The sequence below is a fragment of the Phyllobates terribilis genome, unplaced genomic scaffold, assembly GCF_046119375.1.
Source record: "Phyllobates terribilis strain yellow unplaced genomic scaffold, ASM4611937v1 Scaffold_4__5_contigs__length_816908805, whole genome shotgun sequence".
Lineage (NCBI taxonomy): Eukaryota > Metazoa > Chordata > Amphibia > Anura > Dendrobatidae > Phyllobates > Phyllobates terribilis.
This window is the reverse complement of record NW_027362764.1, coordinates 580,262,109-580,282,499: the sequence shown is the minus strand read 5'-3', so window position 1 is coordinate 580,282,499 and position 20,391 is coordinate 580,262,109. Positions and strand designations below refer to the sequence as shown.

The 20,391-nt window shown below is 48.7% G+C and overlaps 1 protein-coding gene across 2 annotated transcripts in view; it reads left to right on the top strand.

Annotated features, from left to right (window-relative positions):
- Window positions 1–20,391, top strand: part of CLUL1 (clusterin like 1) — a 75,963-nt gene that overhangs the window by 16,848 nt on the left and 38,724 nt on the right. For both annotated transcript variants that reach the window (XM_073676712.1, XM_073676711.1), the window contains exon 4: window positions 10,992–11,165. In XM_073676712.1, the coding sequence (XP_073532813.1) occupies window positions 10,992–11,165 (174 nt within the window). The remainder of the gene's footprint in view (window positions 1–10,991; window positions 11,166–20,391) is intronic.

The following is a 20,391-nucleotide window of genomic DNA, read 5'->3' as shown; positions in this document are numbered from 1 at the left end:
CGACATTGCTGTGCATGTAAGCAGGTACACAGATGCAACGGCACAGAAGATGAAGACTCAGTAGTAACTTGAACTAAGTGATTATTTAATTTACAACAAACAATTTAGGTGAACAGAAAAGAAATGTCTAAGGCTATGTTCACACATGCTGTGTTTTTCAGCGTTTTTTGCTGCAGATTTTTATGCAAATTTTCAGCTGCGTTTTGCAGTACCAGCAAAGTCTATGAGAAACCATAAATTCTCTGTTCACACATCATGTTTTTTTTGTTGTTGCATATTTTGTGCCTTGGTTGGGTTTTTAGAAAATAGAGCATGTCACTTCTTTCAGCGTTTTCTCAGCACTTTTTCACCCTTAGAAAGTAATGGGTGGTGAAAAAAACGCTGAAAAAACGCACCAAAATTTGCATCAGCGTTTTTGATGGCAATATAAAATGGGGTTCTTTTTTTCACAGAACTTTATGTACATGCATAAATAGAGACAGAAGGACAGTGAAAAAATGCTGAAAAAACACACAGAAAATGCAGCAAAACCTGCGTTTTTGACGCAGCTGATTTCCTGCCAGAGATTAGGTTTTGCTGCAGGTGTGAACATAGCCTTAAGGTTTAGTGATTTACCAGAAACATTAAACTTGTTCACAATACTGGGAGTTATTATTGTAGGTATACACGGTAAACAGTATCTTTGTTTCACAACACAGTTTTGAATCAAAAAGTTAACGAACTAATATAGCAAACTATATTTCTATTGATACATTAGCTCATGGTATGTCAAAGTCCATGCAGCAGTCATCACCGTCATCACCTAAAGACTAAATCTGTTGTGGTAGTCACTATAACGGGAGTCAGCTCTATTTCTCCGTTAGGCCGCAAGTCTATTGCGAGTCACTTTATCAACGTGTCATTCCTGCTCCTCCATCTCCGTTAGTGCAGCCCAGATCCCCTGCATATTGTCGCTTAAGTCTCTGGGTTTTAGCTCACCGGGTCATCCGAATTTTCAACTGGTCACTGGATTGTCCGTATCCCATTAACAGCTCACTGGATGGTCCATTTCCCTTTAAGAAGGCGTCCTGCACTTCCCACTCATATGACCTTCCCTTTAAGAAGGCTTCGTGCACTTCCCGCTCACACAAACGTCTCTTGAAGAAGGTTTCCTGAGCTTCCAACTTATACGATCGTCCGTACCTTTAAGAAGGCCTCCTGCCTTTAATTGGTCTTCTTCTTAGTCTGGGCCAGAGATCTCGTCCTGCTGTTCTCAACCCTCTTGGATGTGGCTGTAATCCAGTTCAGCTAGCACTGCATGACTGACCTGACACAGGTCCATGCGTTGATTCATCCTCTGCCCTGACCTCAAGAGTTTTTATATTTCCTAACTGTGACACATAACCTGGTGTTTCTTCTTATCTATTCCCTTTGGAAACTCACGATTCTCAGTGAAGTTCCTGCTTGCTCTCTTTTTGTTCTTGTTCTTGTAGCACCCTGAGGATTCGGCTGCTACAGGGGTATTGCACCTCAACCCAGAGGTGTGATATTCCACTCCCGGGTAAGGATGGAGAGTGGAACTGAGCTCGGTAGGCTGCATGCACTACACACATCCCATTTCCGAGGAACAGGCCGACGGTACTCCCACTTAGAAATGTGCAGGTACGACCGAGTCTGTTCCTGGCTGGAGTGGGAGGGGGGTGGTACATCCCATGTAGTGTAGGGGCAGATAGGGGGAGCAGCCTGGGTAAAGTTAGGAGCTCATTGGGTGCTGGTCACCTGAGCTCACACATAGAGGGTGTATATAAGGTGGGCACCAACTAAGATCAGGGTCAGACGCAGAGAGTCAGATGCAGAGAGGATCAGCTGCAGAAAACAAGTTGGGAGAGGAGAGAAGAAAGACCAAGACCCAGAGTGAGAGAGGAGAAAAGAGAAAGACCCAGAGCACAGAAGAGAAGGGACCCAAGAACCCAAATCAGAGCACCGGGTGAGGAGTCAGCATCAGGGTACCGGAACCCAAGCTGGTGGGGGTAAAAACAATCCCCAGCCAGAGACCGGAGACCGTGGGCAGTGTCTGTCACGGTCACCCACCACATTCACCCCGAAGGCACACCACATGAAGGGTCAGGGAACCCAGGGCCAAGGGTGTCCCAACAGAAGGCCCGAGGGAGCTGGACCTAGGTGGATCACTGGTGGGGACGGCTGAAGAACGGGACAGAAGGAGAGCTCAGGGCCACGCTCCGGACTTGTTTGGGGGTTGGCTGGATCCAGGACCTGGTGGACGCAGCACGGCTCGGGTGGTCACTAGCAGCTGGAGTGACCAGTACAACATCTGCAGTAAGTAAACACCCTTAACTGCACAACCCGACTCTGTCTTCACTGCCGTCTGCACTACACCACCACAACCCCCATCCTCTGCGCCTGTCCCCTCTGAGGCTATACCCCTCCCGTTGGGGGTTATCCCACCAAGCTGCGCACCCACCATCAGCCTCAGCGGACCCTGCTGCAGCGGCGGCCACAGTGACCGCATCACAACGGGTGGCGTAGTCGACACAAAAGAACTTTAGTAACATCTGTAGAACTGCCACATCACACTGAGCTTGACGCCCTGGGCACGGGACCGGGTCACAGCCGCTCGGAGACTACAACCCCCCCCATCTGATCCGGTGCCGGGTATTCCCCTCAAAAAGGAATATGTCCCAGGGGGCGCGTCAACTTTGGCGTAGTCGGCAGGATTACGTGCCCGCAACACCCGGGTACTGCGTGCCTGAAGAAAAGTGCAAGTTTACCTCAGAAAGAAGTCTCCCGCCGGTTCCGGAGGGTCCACGCCATCGGACTCCATCACCAGTCGTTTCCCGCCGATTGTCCGCCATTTCCAACTTGTTCCCGCCATCTGCAGAGTTTCCCGCCACTGGGCGACGCTTCCCGCCAAATCCGAAGATTTCCCGCCTTGGAAGAGCAGCGGACGCCATTATGGGCGTGCCAAAGGAGGGCAAGAGGCCGCCTCCCATCGTGGGCCAGGACAGAAAATGGCGCCAAAAGTGGAAACCGCCCCCACCAACAGAGACTGTGATGCTAGAGGTGTCTGTCAGCGTGAAAGAACCGCCCCTGGAGCTGACAATCACCAAGTGGCCCTGGGACCGCCCTCGAAGGGGGAGGAGACGAAAGGAGAGAGAAAAGATGGGTGTCGCCTGGAGCAGTCTGGAGCGAGCGCACCCGGAGGCAAGAGGTCTAACGAGGAGTAGCGGAGGAGCTTACCCGGAGATGGAGAGAAAGCAGAACAGCACCGGCCCGCTGGCCAGGAGTCTGCTAGAGACCGAGGAAGGAGGGCAGAGCAGCACCGGCCCGCTGGCCAGGAGCCTGCCGGAAGCAGAGCAGAGCAGCACCGACCCGATGGTCAGGAGCCTGCTAGAGTCCACAACCCCGCTAGGTCTAGCGGAGATATTAGCGCAGCTCCCCCGAGACCGGGAGTGTGCACAAACTGCCCTGGAGGGCCTCGCACGGAGGATGGCCCGGGTACAGCGCGAGATACTGGCGGAGTGGAGCCGGGAGATGACCCAGCAAGCTGAGACCAGTCAACGGAGCACGCTACCCTGGAAGAGGAAGCAGACCGCCTCTGAGGATGGCGCGGGAGGACCAAAGGCCGTAGACGGCGCCGAGGAGGGAGCCGAACGCATGGAGGCAGGTAAAGGGGACGCCTATACCCCAAGCCGTGACACGGCTCACCTGCCCCAGCTCCCCGTCGCAGAGCCCGAAAGTCCCCCTGCTGTGCCCGTAGCCGCCACGTCACCGCTATGGACTAGGCCCCGACCGGAAGCCGCCGCAGCGACCCCTGTGACGTCACGCGCCTCGACCCGGAGCGTGACAAAGCAGGAAATACCACCAGCCTGGTCGCAAGGCCTAGTACCCCCGGGCGCCGCATCACCAACAGCGCCCCCTACCTCCGCGGAGCCTCCGGCCTGGCCGCAAGGCCAGGTAGCCCAGGGCGCCGCCGTATTAACGGTGCCCTTCACCTTCCAGGTGCCCCAGGCCTGGCCGCAAGGCCTGGGCAACCCGGGCGCCACCACCACCGCGCCCGCGCCCGCAATACCAAGGGGGCCACACCTGGGGGAGGACCTGTTCAGCCAGCTCACATGGCCGGACGGGCGGCCCTTCATCTGGCCCGAAGGATACCATGAGCTGGAACGGCAGCAGAGACTAAGACCCCTGGATGAACCCCTGATTCCGGCTCCGAAGCCCGTGGCACGGATCTCGCCCCCGCTAGCGGAAGCACAGTTTGAGTGGGACCCCACCGGAGAAGATCTAATGGGGTTCACTCAGGAAACTAGGGCCGCTGCAGCAGAGCGTGCAGAGTGCTGCCGCCAACAGCTCGAAGAGTTCGCGAGGGAGCGGAGAGAGAGGCGGGTCCGAGAACAACAGGCCCAAATAAGGAGCGCCGAGCAGAAGAGCCGGACCAGGAGGGACCCCCGTGCAGCGCATTGTCCCCGCACCATCGGGACAGTGAGCAAGTTCAACCAGCAGCATGGGTGGGGCTTCATTCGAGACAACAACACCCACGGCGACGTCTTTGTCACGCGCAGAGACGTGGAGTCCCATCTGCCGGAGGGGCACAGAGGTCGTGACCTCTACATCGGAGATGAGGTCACCTTTACCCGGCACAAGTGTGCCAAAGGACCTTACGCCCTCCACGTACACCGCTTGACGGAGGAGGAGTTGCGGTACGGGGAGGAGGAGCAAGAGGACCCGGACGGGTCTGAAGTTCAAAGAGCAGGAGGAAGACGCCGTTGAGTGCGGCAGAGCAGGTGCTGTAAATAAGTTACCCAATGGGGGTATAAAGAAACTGAAACTGTTGCTGCTAAAATAGTCCCCGTTGGGACCAGTGAACTGTTACCCGTTAACCCCTTCATCCTACAGGCTGAGGACTGTGAGCAGCCATTCCCTTCCCTCTACCTGGCCGAGGACTGAGAGCGGCCAACTTTCCCTGTAAATAGTTGCGCGTCCTAAAGCGCCCCCTACCGGTTTTATAGAAAACCAGATTTTCTAAGAGACTGTCGCACTTTTCCTGGACACACGGTGCACAGTGTCCGGAGGAGGAACCTGAAACAAGAGACGACGAGAATGTTTATATGAAAAGTTTTATTTATATAATGTTTTTTATATGTTTTATATGTTTATATGAAAAAAAAAAAAAATTTTGTATGTTTTGGTGTTTTTGTCTTTGCAGCCCGAGGACGTGCTGTGATTTACCAGGGGGGAATGTAGCACCCTGAGGATTCGGCTGCTACAGGGGTATTGCACCTCAACCCAGAGGTGTGATATTCCACTCCCGGGTAAGGATGGAGAGTGGAACTGAGCTCGGTAGGCTGCATGCACTACACACATCCCATTTCCGAGGAACAGGCCGACGGTACTCCCACTTAGAAATGTGCAGGTACGACCGAGTCTGTTCCTGGCTGGAGTGGGAGGGGGGTGGTACATCCCATGTAGTGTAGGGGCAGATAGGGGGAGCAGCCTGGGTAAAGTTAGGAGCTCATTGGGTGCTGGTCACCTGAGCTCACACATAGAGGGTGTATATAAGGTGGGCACCAACTAAGATCAGGGTCAGACGCAGAGAGTCAGATGCAGAGAGGATCAGCTGCAGAAAACAAGTTGGGAGAGGAGAGAAGAAAGACCAAGACCCAGAGTGAGAGAGGAGAAAAGAGAAAGACCCAGAGCACAGAAGAGAAGGGACCCAAGAACCCAAATCAGAGCACCGGGTGAGGAGTCAGCATCAGGGTACCGGAACCCAAGCTGGTGGGGGTAAAAACAATCCCCAGCCAGAGACCGGAGACCGTGGGCAGTGTCTGTCACGGTCACCCACCACATTCACCCCGAAGGCACACCACATGAAGGGTCAGGGAACCCAGGGCCAAGGGTGTCCCAACAGAAGGCCCGAGGGAGCTGGACCTAGGTGGATCACTGGTGGGGACGGCTGAAGAACGGGACAGAAGGAGAGCTCAGGGCCACGCTCCGGACTTGTTTGGGGGTTGGCTGGATCCAGGACCTGGTGGACGCAGCACGGCTCGGGTGGTCACTAGCAGCTGGAGTGACCAGTACAACATCTGCAGTAAGTAAACACCCTTAACTGCACAACCCGACTCTGTCTTCACTGCCGTCTGCACTACACCACCACAACCCCCATCCTCTGCGCCTGTCCCCTCTGAGGCTATACCCCTCCCGTTGGGGGTTATCCCACCAAGCTGCGCACCCACCATCAGCCTCAGCGGACCCTGCTGCAGCGGCGGCCACAGTGACCGCATCACAACGGGTGGCGTAGTCGACACAAAAGAACTTTAGTAACATCTGTAGAACTGCCACATCACACTGAGCTTGACGCCCTGGGCACGGGACCGGGTCACAGCCGCTCGGAGACTACAACCCCCCCCATCTGATCCGGTGCCGGGTATTCCCCTCAAAAAGGAATATGTCCCAGGGGGCGCGTCATTCTTACAATCTCTGACCACTAGTTTACTTATTTTAGCTTCACTGCACATTCAGCTTCAGAAACCCTATTACTTCACATGCACATGCTCCATCTTATGTCACGATTTTTAACCACTAATGTGTTCAGAAACCCTAAAGTGGTTAAAAGAAACAAAATTCTTCATTCTTTGATAGCTCTCTGCTCTATACTTTAAAAAGCAGCTGAGCCGCAGCAAGAATGATGGCGAAGCTTCTTCAGGGAAATGATTGCAGGCTTTTCCTGAAGCGGCTTCACCTGGGAAAACTTGACTGTTGTACTGGTGTCTAAAGGGTGCACATACTCTTAGAGGAGAGTACAATTGGCCTCAGATGTTAGAATAAAAGTGTCTAGATGATCTTTTTTTTCAATGCTAGTTCAAAGTGGTATCATGATAGGTAATCAACTAGACACATTGAATTAAAATGAGGCCAATTATTTTTTTTTTTTTTAAAAAAACTATGAATTGTACTCAACTGATCATCCTCTAACTTTGATGAAGAAAGTCTTATCTGGCTAGAGATTTCCACTCCAGTAGCCCCTGCAAGGGAAATGATATGGTGGGCTGCCAGAGGATTGAAAATCTGCATGCCCTTATAAAAATAAAGAACCTCTGCTTTTGGAATCCCAATTATGTTCTGACCGGTCCAAGACTGATATACCCTTTGTTGATTGCTATGCGTTACTGATGAACCTGTTGCAGTGGAGATACCAGATACTTAGGTTATTTTATCACCTTGCAAATGCCAATATTGTGTCATGTTATATGGTTATATGGGTGGTATTGGGTCAGTGCCATAAGTGCAGCCATGTCTCCTGGTTGAGTTGCAGAAATCACAGAGGGACTGAGTGTGAGAGACTGATTTATGATAACTGTATGAGCAGTGAGATTTAGCTGAGTGAAGAGTACATACGGCAGTAAGGCAAAGTTAAAGGTGTATGTATGCTGATGCCTGTGAATGAGGAGACTGGTGCTTGAGTGTAGAAACTAATACATGATAGCTGTGTGAACAGGCTGCAAGAGTGCACAAAGTTGGCAAATAATCTATAGAAGTGCATTACTGACAGAGAAAAGGGGCAAATGGAAAGACTTTGCCATGCACTGAAAGAGTGTGCTGTACTATACTGTGAGTTATGCAGAGACTGTGCAAGAGAAAAACAGGAGCTGAAGAGATTGCCAGCAGGCTGCATAAATTGCAAGCCCTCCATTGATGCAAAAACCAACTGCCTAGCATTTTTGTTGTCAAGTCATTGCCTCTTCTAAGATTGTTGAAACCTCCTAGTTGCCTTGAGTGAGACTCTCTACCTATCAAGTTCGTTGCCTCTTCATGAGTAAGTCTGTTATTGAACTGTCTTCTGTATATGCAGATTTATTTAAAGCTAAAGCCAAGAGTTGCTTGAAATCATCAAAACATCTCAGTCGTTTCTTTACAAGAGTTTTCAGTTTATGATTCCAGATATTTCTTTCAAAAATAGCAAAAAAAAACTAAATGTGGAAACCCGCGCTTAGCCCTCCCCCCAAAAAAAAATTACAGGAAAAAGGTGGACTTAAAAAAAAGCCCAAAAACCATTGTATATTAACCCGACTTGAAAGAGTTTTCAATTCAACATTCCTATCGTTGCTATTTTTAGAGGATCAGTTTATTGCATTGCTAAGAGCATAATGAGAAGCATGATCAGCAGGATTAGAATTAATTACACAAATTCAGACAATCTGCTTATCAGGGTCTAATTTAAGAAAAACAACATCTAGTCTTCTGTCGAAATGTCTCATTCAGTACATTATGTACACTCAGTAAGTGATGATCCTATTTAGATTTTAAGTTATTTGTATGTAAATGTCAAAGAAAATGGAATGTTTATTCACGAGCTGACATTATGATCATGAGTGTTCTTCTACCAGGCGGTTCATGAGTGTTTCAGCATGGTTTTCTTGGAACAGATTCTTTTGAAATAGGTAACACAGTCGACTGCTTTAAACTCTCACAGTTTGATTATTCTTCCAGTGTAGACGAGTATAGAAAACAAGCGTTATATAAGAATATTTATACTGGAATGTATTTTTAAATAAAACATTAAATTAACTATACTGTCCTGAGAATCGACTTCACTTTGTATGCTTCCCGCACAGCTGCTGACTAAAGGGATTAGTCTGAAATTAAACATGGCCCCCTGTGTGTCTCTCTGGTGGCCCCAATCTATTCACTTGTATAATTTAAGGAATGAGAAATATGTGCACATTCTAAATCCCATTATTGGCTCGCATTTCATATTGATGGCTTGTAATAGTCAAGGCAAAATGTCAACAAGGGCACTTTAAAGGAAATACAGTATACAATCTGAATACTGGAAAAAGTCTACAAATAGATGAGAACAGATGTTAGCTTGATGTCACAATTTTGAATGCCAAAAATTCCAATAGTTAGGCTATTGTATTTAAAGTATTAGTACAAGGGCTTGAGACAGTCTATGCCATAAAATCCGTCTTCTCAACACCTGACTTTGGAAAGCTGCCCCCAATATTTGGATTTATATACAATAGGTTTTGAACATAATCTTGGGGGCTTTGCACCCATTTTTACATGAAAAGTGCTACTTTTATCTTTCTATTTATTTACACACATATAACCATACACTCTTCAACATTGAAATTGTAAGACGAAGGAAGAAGGAAAAATGGTGGAATTATGAAAATCACATGATCAGTAGACATTGATGATGATGAAATGGAAACAAAAATTTTTAAATATCTAATTTTATTCAGTATGGAGGATGAAATGCGCAAATTTACATGCCTTGGCATGCTATTAATGAGGTTATCAATGGTTGTCTGCAAAATATTCTGTCACAAAGAATTCAGTACCGCTGCTGGAAGCTCCATTCACAAACGCCAACCAATGATGTCACAGATATACTCAATGAGAGACAAGTATGGAAACGCTGCAGGCCATGGTAGCATATTTAGGTCACACAGGCTGCTCACAGTATCACGAGGAACATGCGATCTGGCATTGTCATGTTAGAAAACGGCTTCTAGGACACTTTAGAGAAATGGCTGTACCACTGGTTCCACCAAATGTAATGTCATGCTATTAGTGTACCATATCCATGACCCCCTGTGTTCCTCAATGTCCTCCCAAACTATCAAGATAACCTATGCACAATAGCCTCATTTGATTTTGCATTTAAAATCAAATGCCATGCTACTATTCGGCTGGCTATAACCTGGAGGCCTAAGTTCCAACCGATTAGTCCCCTTATGCCACCAGGCAACAAGGCTTTAGTATAAATTAAAGACTAACAGTAAGAGTTCTTAACAATATAAGAACATCACAACAAATAAAGACACTCTACAGATAGGCAATCTGGCATATTTCTGGGGCACCAGGATAAGTTAATGATGCAATTGCACATTTCAATACAACTCTATTCAATGTATGGGCTTACTGGAAGTATTATAGAATAATGATCCAAAAACCTGACTGCCAATTTCCATTTTATCTCAAACTTAGTCTGACATTTAAGGAGTGACTGTCACGACTCTGTGTTCGGGTATCCCGGGACCAGGGGCTCCTTCCCTTTCCCTAACACTAGGGGGCGCCCTAGCTATCCCTGTTCCCCAGATTACTTCTGAAGGTGAAGACGCCATCGCCATGTACCTTGCTGAGCTCCTGAATCCGTCCTTAGCCTGTTCCCTACCCCCACCCAGGGAAGAGTGGGGTAGGGGTGTATGGCAATACACCAACCAGACTAACAAGGTAATACGAACAGGAATCTAGGAAAATACCGATCATACAAATATGCACACACAAACAACAACAGAGGGAAACACCGGGAGTGGAGGATGGGGAAAAAACAAAGTAGGAGAAGAAGGGGATTAACACACAACCAAAACCACACAACAGTCTCAGATAAATCCACCAAACGTCTTCTCAAACAACAACTCTCCAGCAACTCCTGAAACCATTCAGCAATGAAGCTAGTTCTGGCAATGACTGCTAGCCAGAGTCCAGTATATATAGGAGCTGTGAGTGACCAATAGTGAACATCTGAGAACCTTAATGCAGGTAAGCTTCCAGGAGCGCACAACTGAGCTGATTAACCCCTGCACTGTTAGAAGAAACCTGCACCATTTAATATGAAGTAGAAGTGCTTCTAGTCAGTGCAGGAGTAGGAGAAATCAGATGGCGCGGTCTTCTGGCTCCTCTCTTTTGCAGTAAACCCATGACAGTGGCATTGCCTTCTTCTTGATCAACTTTTGCAAGTATAGTTAGGTTGAACTTGATGGCGTTTTTGCCTCCCACTATGCATCTATATATATATATTTTATATGTATGGCAGAAGCTTTTCAAATAGTCTCAACAAACACCACCACAGAATATCTAGCCCGAGCTTGTTTTTCTTTTGAACATTGATAGGAAATACTAGTACTAAACTATAAGAGCCTTGCAGTTACTTAGTTACTTTGTCTTACAATAATTGCATCACTAATAATAAATTGTATTATTAACAGGAGGCTGTGAGGCTCTTTGAGGACATTAATGTAAAGCTGAATGAAGCAGAAATACAATGCAAACAATTCCTTAATACTGAGTGGGAAGGATGTAAATCTTGCCTTGAATGGTCTTGCATTAAATTCTACGCCAACAGTTGTTCCCAGCAGGAATTACAGACATTTGTTGCTAAGGTAAGATCAATATAATATATAATCTGCTTCATTAGCACTTTTTCACTAACATTTACATGAGCATAATTAAAATGACTGTCCTACTCATTTATATTATATTAATTGTACAGTTCGTGAACAATTAACAATATTTGCAAATTACATGCTATTGGAAATGATCCCTTAGAGAGATATTAAATTTTCAACGTGTATGTGACGCGCCCCCTGGGCCAGTGCTGTTAGGGGATTACCCGGAGCCGGATCAGATGGGGGTTGTAGTCTCCGAGTGGCTGTGACCTGGTCCGTGCCCAGGGTGTCAAGCTCAGTGTGTGGCAGTCCTTATGATGTTACTAGATGTTCTTTTGTGTCGACTACGCCACCCGTTGAATTGCGGTCAATACGGCCGCCGCTGCAGCAGGGTCCGCTGAGGCTGGTGATGTATGTGCAGCTCAGGTAGTATAACCCCCAACGGGAGGGGTATAGCCTCAGGGGGTCAGTTGCAGAGGATGGGGGTTGTGGTGGTGCAGCGGGGATGGAAATGAGACTCAGAGTCGGGCTGTGCAGTTCAGGGTTTGTTTACTTACTGCAGTTGTTCTGGTCACTCCGGCCTTAAGTGACCACCCGAGCCGTGCTGCGTCCACCAGGTCCTGGACTCGGCCAACCCCCAGGTGATTCTGGAGCGTGGTCCTGAGCTCCCTTTCTGTCCTGTCCTCTTCTCTGGCCTTCCCCACCAGGGATCCACCTATATCCAGCTCCCTCGGGCCTCTTGGTGGTAAACCCTTGTCTCTGGGTTCCCTGACCCTATTCGTGGTCTGCCTTCCGGGTGGATTTAGTGGGTGATCGTGGCAGATCCTGCCCACGACCTCCGGTTCCTGGCTAAGGTGTGCTGTAGCCTCTGCCAGCTTGGGATCCGGTACCCTGTTGCCAACTCTTCACCCTCTGGTCTAATTTGGGCTCTTGGAGTTCCTTCTTTCTCCCCCTCTGGGTCTCTCTTTCTCCTCTCACTCTCTCTTGGCCTTGGAGCTGCTCTTCTCCTCTGCTCTCTTCCTCTACAAAGACCCTGATCTAAGATGGTGCCCACCTTATATACTCCCTCTATGTGTGAGCTCAGGTGACCAGCACCCAATGAGCTCCTAGCTTTACCCAGGCTGCTCCCCCTATCTGCCCCTACACTACTGGGATGTTCCACCCCCCTCCCACTCCAGCCAGGAACAGACACTGTTGTACCTGCACATTTCTCTAGTGGGAGTACCATCGGTCTGTTCCTCGGAAATGGGATGTGTGTAGTGCATGCAGCTAACTGAGCTCAGTTCCACACTCCATCCTTACCCGGGAGTGGAATATCACACCTCTGGGTTGAGGTGCAATACCCCTGTAGCAGCCGAATCCTCAGGGTGCTACATTCCCCCCTGGTAAATCACAGCACGTCCTCGGGCTGTAAGATATAAACATCCACAAACATACATTTTCTTTTTCAAAACATAAACATATAAAACATCACATATATTATCAGCAATAAACTTTTCATATAAACATTCTTGTTTCTGGTTCCTCCGGTCACGGTGCAACTTGTGACTGGGTAAAGTGCGACAGTCTCTCTTGGAATAAAACAGTTCTCTATAAAACCGGTAGGGGGCGCTTTAGGAAGCGCAACTATATACAAGGGAATTATGGCCGCTCTCAGTCCTCGGCCAGGTATTAGGAAAGGAATGACCGCTCTCAGTCCTCGGTCAGTGGGAATAGGGACACACGGGATTAACAGTTCACTCTTGGCTGGTCCCAACGGGGACTATATTTTAACTAGAACAGTTCTTATACCCTGACGGGTAACTTTATACAGTCTCTCTCTACCGTACTTCAACGACGGCGTCCTCCTGCTCCTTCTTTGTGGACAGTTTCAGTTTCAGACCCGTCCGGGTCCTCTTGCTCCTCCTCACACCGCAGCTCCTCCTCCGTCAGGCGATGCACATGGAGGGCGTAGGGTCCTTTGGCACACTTGTGCCGGGTGAAGGTGACCTCGTCCCCTACGTACAGGTCACGACCTCTGTGTCCCTCCGGTAGGTGGGACTCAACGTCTCTCCTGGTCACGAAGACGTCGCCTGGGGTGCGGTGATCCCTGATGAAACCCCACCCATGCTGCAGATTGAACTTTATCACAGTCCCGATGGTACGGGGACCATGCGCTGCACGGGGGTTTCTCCTGGTCCGGCTCTTCTGCTCCGCGCTCCTTATTTGGGCTTGTTGTTCCCGGACCCGCCTCTCTCTCCGCTCCCTCTCAAAGACCTCGAGCTGCTGGCGGCAGCACTCTGCACGCTCCGCTGCGGCTGCCCGAGTCTCCTGAGTGAACCACATGAGGTCTTCTCCGGTGGGATCCCACTCAAACTGGGTCTCTTCTAGCGGGGGCGAGATCCTCTTCATGGGCTTTGGAGCCGGGATCAGGGGTTCGCACATGGCCCTTGCTTTTTGCAGCTCCAGCTGGATGTATTCCTGGGGCCATACGAAGGGCTGCCCATCCGGGCACGTATGCTGGGCAAACAGGTCCTCACCCAGGTGCGGTACTTTAGGTGTTATGGGCGCCGTGGTGGTAGCGGCGCCCGGGTTAACCAGGCCTTGCGACCAGGCCTGGGGCACCTTGAAAGTAAAGGGCACCGTAAGAACGGCGGCGCCCTGTGTTACTTGGCCCTGCGACCAGGCCGGGGGCTCCGCGGAGGTAGGGGGCGCTGTTGGTATTGCGGCGCCCGGGGGTACTAGGCCTTGCGACCAGGCCGATGGTACTTCCTGCTTGGCCACGCTCGGGGTCGAGGCGTGTGACGTCACAGGGGTCGCGGCTTCCGTTTGAGGCCTAGTCTGCGGCGGTGAAGTTGCAGCGACGGGCACGGCAGGGGGTACTTCGGGCTCTGCGACGGGGAGCTGGGGCAGGCACGCGGTTTCCCGGCTCGGGGTAGTGACGTCCCCTTTACCTGCCTCCATTCGTTCGGCTCCCTTCTCGGCGCCGTCTCCGGCCTTCAGTCCTCCTGCGCCATCCTCAGTGGCGGTCTGTCTCCTCGTCTCGGGTGGCGTGCTCCGCTGACGAGTCTCAGTCTGCTGGGCCATCTCTCGGCTCCACTCCGCCAACGTCTCTCGTTGCACCCGGGCCAACCTCCGTGCGAGGCCCTCCAGCGCGGTCTGTGCACACTCCCGGTCTCGGGGGAGCTGTGCTAGGATCTCCAGCAGGCCTTCTGGAGTGGCGACCTGCAACAGGCTCCTGACCACTGGGTCGGTGCTGCCTGGAGTGGCGGCCCGCATCAGGCTCCTGACCGCTCGGTCGGTGCTGCCTGGTTCTCCCTCCATCTCCGGGTAGGCTCTCTCTGGACTCTCTTCCAGACGTCTTGTCTCCGGGTGCGCTCTCTCCAGACTGCTCCAGGCGACACCCATCTTTGTTCTCTTGTTCTGTCTCCGCCCACATCGAGGGTGGTCCCGGGGCAACTTCAGTTCCAGGGGCTGTTCTCTTACGCTGATGGACACTTCCAGCATCACAGTCTCTGTTGGTGGGCGCGGTTTCCGCTTTTGGCGCCATTCTTCGACCTGGCCCACGATGGGAGGTGGCCTCTTACCACCCTCTGGCACGCCCATAATGGCGTCCGCTCTTCCAAGGCGGGAAATCCTTGGAAATGGCGGGAATCGTCTCCCAGTGGCGGGAAACTCCATGGATGGCGGGAAAAAGCTGCAAATGGCGGACAACCGGCGGGAAACGACCTGTGATGGGGCCCGATGGCGGGCACCCTCCGGAACCGGCAGGAGACTTCTTTTTGAGGTAACGGTGAACTTTACTTCAGGCACGCAGTACCCGGTTGTTGCGGGCACGTTATCCTGCCGACTACGCCAAAGTTGACGCGCCCCCTGGGCCAGTGCTGTTAGGGGATTACCCGGAGCCGGATCAGATGGGGGTTGTAGTCTCCGAGTGGCTGTGACCCGGTCCGTGCCCAGGGTGTCAAGCTCAGTGTGTGGCAGTCCTTATGATGTTACTAGATGTTCTTTTGTGTCGACTACGCCACCCGCTGAATTGCGGTCAATACGGCCGCCGCTGCAGCAGGGTCCGCTGAGGCTGGTGATGTATGTGCAGCTCAGGTAGTATAACCCCCAACGGGAGGGGTATAGCCTCAGGGGGTCAGTTGCAGAGGATGGGGGTTGTGGTGGTGCAGCGGGGATGGAAATGAGACTCAGAGTCGGGCTGTGCAGTTCAGGGTTTGTTTACTTACTGCAGTTGTTCTGGTCACTCCGGCCTTAAGTGACCACCCGAGCCGTGCTGCGTCCACCAGGTCCTGGACTCGGCCAACCCCCAGGTGATTCTGGAGCGTGGTCCTGAGCTCCCTTTCTGTCCTGTCCACTTCTCTGGCCTTCCCCACCAGGGATCCACCTATGTCCGGCTCCCTCGGGCCTCTTGGTGGTAAACCCTTGTCTCTGGGTTCCCTGACCCTATTCGTGGTCTGCCTTCCGGGTGGATTTAGTGGGTGATCGTGGCAGATCCTGCCCACGACCTCCGGTTCCTGGCTAAGGTGTGCTGTAGCCTCTGCCAGCTTGGGATCCGGTACCCTGTTGCCAACTCTTCACCCTCTGGTCTAATTTGGGCTCTTGGAGTTCCTTCTTTCTCCCCCTCTGGGTCTCTCTTTCTCCTCTCACTCTCTCTTGGCCTTGGAGCTGCTCTTCTCCTCTGCTCTCTTCCTCTACAAAGACCCTGATCTAAGATGGTGCCCACCTTATATACTCCCTCTATGTGTGAGCTCAGGTGACCAGCACCCAATGAGCTCCTAGCTTTAACCAGGCTGCTCCCCCTATCTGCCCCTACACTACTGGGATGTTCCACCCCCCTCCCACTCCAGCCAGGAACAGACACTGTTGTACCTGCACATTTCTCTAGTGGGAGTACCATCGGTCTGTTCCTCGGAAATGGGATGTGTGTAGTGCATGCAGCTAACTGAGCTCAGTTCCACACTCCATCCTTACCCGGGAGTGGAATATCACACCTCTGGGTTGAGGTGCAATACCCCTGTAGCAGCCGAATCCTCAGGGTGCTACATATGCGCATGTTGAAGTTCAGCTACTCAGATGAGTGCTAATGGACAGCCATGCTCAATTCTTCTCCCCAGTGCCAGATCCTCAATTCTTTACTCTGCCATAGTAATCTTGTCTTCAATAAATACTAGTCAATACAAATTGTTTTTTTCTCTACTTGCCAGGAAAAACTAGAGCCTCTGCATTAGCATAGCAATATAGAGCAAAGCTTGGAGTGGACTGTGATGATATAATGGTTTACAACTAAAACGAGCGGCTCAATTTTTGGGACTCCGGTCCAGCATCCAGGTAAGTTGTACCTGATGGCTAGACGAGACGCCTTCTAATTCCTTACCTTGCGGGGTCCGCATCGCAGCATTTGACTTGTCAGGGCTGGTGCAATGTCATCTGTGCATCACGTCACACAGATGACATCACACCAGTCCTGGCTAATCAAAAGCTGCACTGGGGAAGCCAAAAAGTAAGAGATTTGCAGGTGTCCTGTCTAGCCGCCAGGTGCTACTGACCTGGACTGACCTGGACCGATGTCCCACGAATGTATTTGAAACTAGAAGGAATATTAAGTCCTATTTTTCATCACTGTTTCGGACTCCATAGTACAATTATTATCTATTTGTAAGATACGTTATTGGGAACTATATTTACAACTGACATTTACAGAGAACTATCGTCTAGATTTATCAGTTGCACCACATTCTGAAAGTGCTTGTGTCACGACACAGCATTTAATCTTAATTATCCAGACGTCTATTTTCAGTAGGCCAGGAGACATAAGCTATTGTCTGAATGTTGACTATTGAATTTATGTATTTTTTATTCGGTTGGTCAAGTCACATGGACTATTGTCATATGAGTCTGAATGTTGACTCTTCTTGTAGGTTGAATTGATATTTGTAAATTGTTGAATAGCTGCTATTTACCTCTTACATCAGTTCCTATTGTTTATTGTACTGTTATCTTTGCAAGACAAGGACTAATATGTTGATTACACATTGGACCAGTCCATGCAGTTTGTTGACTTGCAAACATTGAAGGATAAACTATAAATACTCAAACAATGTGAGTTAATCTGATCCCACCTTCCCCCTGACCTGTGGATGTTTACCTGAACCACAGATGTGGGTATAAAAATGGATTTTCTAGCCTTCTGCTGGTAGAGAGTGACTTGACAGAACACAGCTAGGACAACACTGTTTTACCCTCACCCTGTGTTGTCTGAGTAGTATTATGCCCCCGGGGAAGGAGAGCAAGCTTTCAGTGATATGAGCCCTGGCCATGCGGTCTCAGGCCAGTGGACGAGAGACCCACTGACTCCCCGTGTCTCCACATCTTGAAATGCGACCCAAATTTTGTGCAACTCATGGTTACACAAAAATTAAACAACTTATTTTGTTTTTATTATACCAGTCCCGTCCCAGCTCAGCAAACTTATTCAAATTGTGCAAATCTTTGCTGTCATAATAACAAAATTGGAGAAAAATACCCTGGCTGGCTTTTCCCAGTGTTGCTTCAGGTGATTAACAGGTCTCTCCCTATGTTCAGACAAGGGAAAGACCTATCAATCATTTGCCACAATGCTGGGATAAGCCGGCTGGGGGCGACACCGGAATAATCTGCTCTCAGGCTATGGTTATCAGCCACATCTTCAAAGTTTTTCTCTGAAAATCCAGAGTGTTTCAGAAAAAAGCATGCCTGGCTGCAGTTGTACAGCTAGGCTGCGATTCATTTTGCCTGCAGTTTGGGCAGCACAAATCACCTGACAGGATCCCTTTAAAGTAATGTAAGACAACTGAAATATACATAAAAATTCATTTAGAGGCATAAGCCTCTTAATGAATTTGGCACATCTTACTCCAGCACACATTTTATATAGACTGACATGCAAAATGCCAGAAACATCTCGATAAATCGGGTCTATATTTCATTTGCTGCTGCCAGTTCAGAGGAGGAAATTGTTTGGCTCTTCATCAGGTAGAGTGTAGCGCCGGTGATGTCACACATACAAATACCTGCCAAGGTGCACCTGTCTTAGAGTGCAATAGAGGGTGCTATATGTTTTTAACATATATATATATATATATATATATATATAATATATATATATATATATATATATATATATATATATACAGTACAGACCAAAAGTTTGGACACACCTTCTCTTTAAAGATTTTTCAGTATTTTCATGACTATGAAAATTGTACATTCACACTGAAGGCATCAAAACTATGAGTTAACACATGTGGAATTATATACTTAACAAAAAAGTGTGAAACAACTGAAAATATGTCTTATGTTCTAGGTTCTTCAAAGTAGTCACCTTTTGCTTTGATGACTGCTTTGCACACTCTTGGCATTCTCTTGATGAGCTTCAAGAGGTAGTCAACGGAAATGGTCTTCACTTCACAGGTGTGCCCTGTCAGGTTTAATAAGTGGGATTTCTTGCCTTATAAATGGGGTTGGGACCATCAGTTGTGTTGTGCAGAAGTCAGGTGGATACACAGCTGATAGTCCTACTGAATAGACTGTTAGAATTTGTATTATGGCAAGAAAAAAGCAGCTAAGTAAAGAAAAACGAGTGGCCATCATTACTTTAAGAAATGAAGGTCAGTCAGTCCGAAAAATTGGGAAAACTTTGAAAGTGTCCCCAAGTGCAGTTGCAAAAACCATCAAGCGCTACAAAGAAACTGGCTCACATAAGGACCGCCCCAGGAAAGGAAGACCAAGAGTCACCTCTGCTTCTGAGGATAAGTTTATCCGAGTCACCAGCCTCAGAAATCGCAGGTTAACAGCAGCTCAGATTAGAGACCAGGTCAATGCCACACAGAGTTCTAGCAGCAGACACATCTCTACAACAACTGTTAAGAGGAGACTTTGTGCAGCAGGCCTTCATGGTAAAATAGCTGCTCGGAAACCACTGCTAAGGACAGGAAACAAGCAGAAGAGACTTGTTTGGGCTAAAGAACACAAGGAATGGACATTAGACCAGTGGAAATCTGTGCTTTGGTCTGATGAGTCCAAATTTGAGATCTTTGGTTCCAACCACTGTGTCTTTGTGCGATGCAGAAAAGGTGAACCGATGGACTCCACATGCCTGGTTCCCACCATGAGGCATGGAGGAGGAGGTGTGATGGTGTGGGGGTGCTTTGCTGGTGACACTGTTGGGGATTGATTCGAAATTGAAGGCATACTGAACCAGCATGGCTACCACAGCATCTTGCAGCGGCATGCTATTCCATCTGGTTTGCGTTTAGTTGGACCATCATTTATTTTTCAACAGGACAATGACCCCAAACACACCTCCAGGCTGTGTAAGGGCTATTTGGCCAAGAAGGAGAGTGATGGGGTGCTACGCCAGATGACCTGGCCTCCACAGTCACCAGACCTGAACTCAATCGAGATGGTTTGGGGTGAGCTGGACCGCAGAGTGAAGGCAAAAGGGCCATTTCCGGTGACTACCTCTTGAAGCTCATCAAGAGAATGCCAAGAGTGTGCAAAGCAGTCATCAAAGCAAAAGGTGGCTACGTTGAAGAACCTAGAATATAAGACATATTTTCAGTTGTTTCACACTTTTTTGTTAAGTATATAATTCCACATGTGTTAATTCATAGTTTTGATGCCTTCAGTGTGAATGTACAATTTTCATAGTCATGAAAATACAGAAAAATCTTTAAATGAGAAGGTGTGTCCAAACTTTTGGTCTGTACTGTATATATATATATGTATATATATATATATATATATATATATATGTTTGTAAAATATTGTAGCCTTTTTCCATTTAAGTGAATAGGTATTACACTCCCATACCTGAAAAGTACAGAACAGCCTGCAAGCTACTGTAAACCTTGAAGAGGCGGTAGAATTTTCACACTGCTGACTGGAGGGGCTTCCAATAGTCAACCTCCCGCTGATCTAATACACAGGTCTACAAAAAAAAAATTTTTAGGTGTCAAGGTTTTTTGAAGGGATTTAATGTATTTTGAGGGTGCTGAATTCAAAAATCCTATTACTTTTGCTGAATTGGTTCTAGTTTTTGAGAATTCATCCGTGAAAATAATGTATTCCACCAATGAGACTGGTGTGTGATAATAAATGTAATAGCTTTTGGTCTTTTGGTTTATCTTTTGACTCTTTAACAGTGTCTTAGGTAATGAAATATTCCATATAGTTATTTTGTATTTCAATTTGTAGG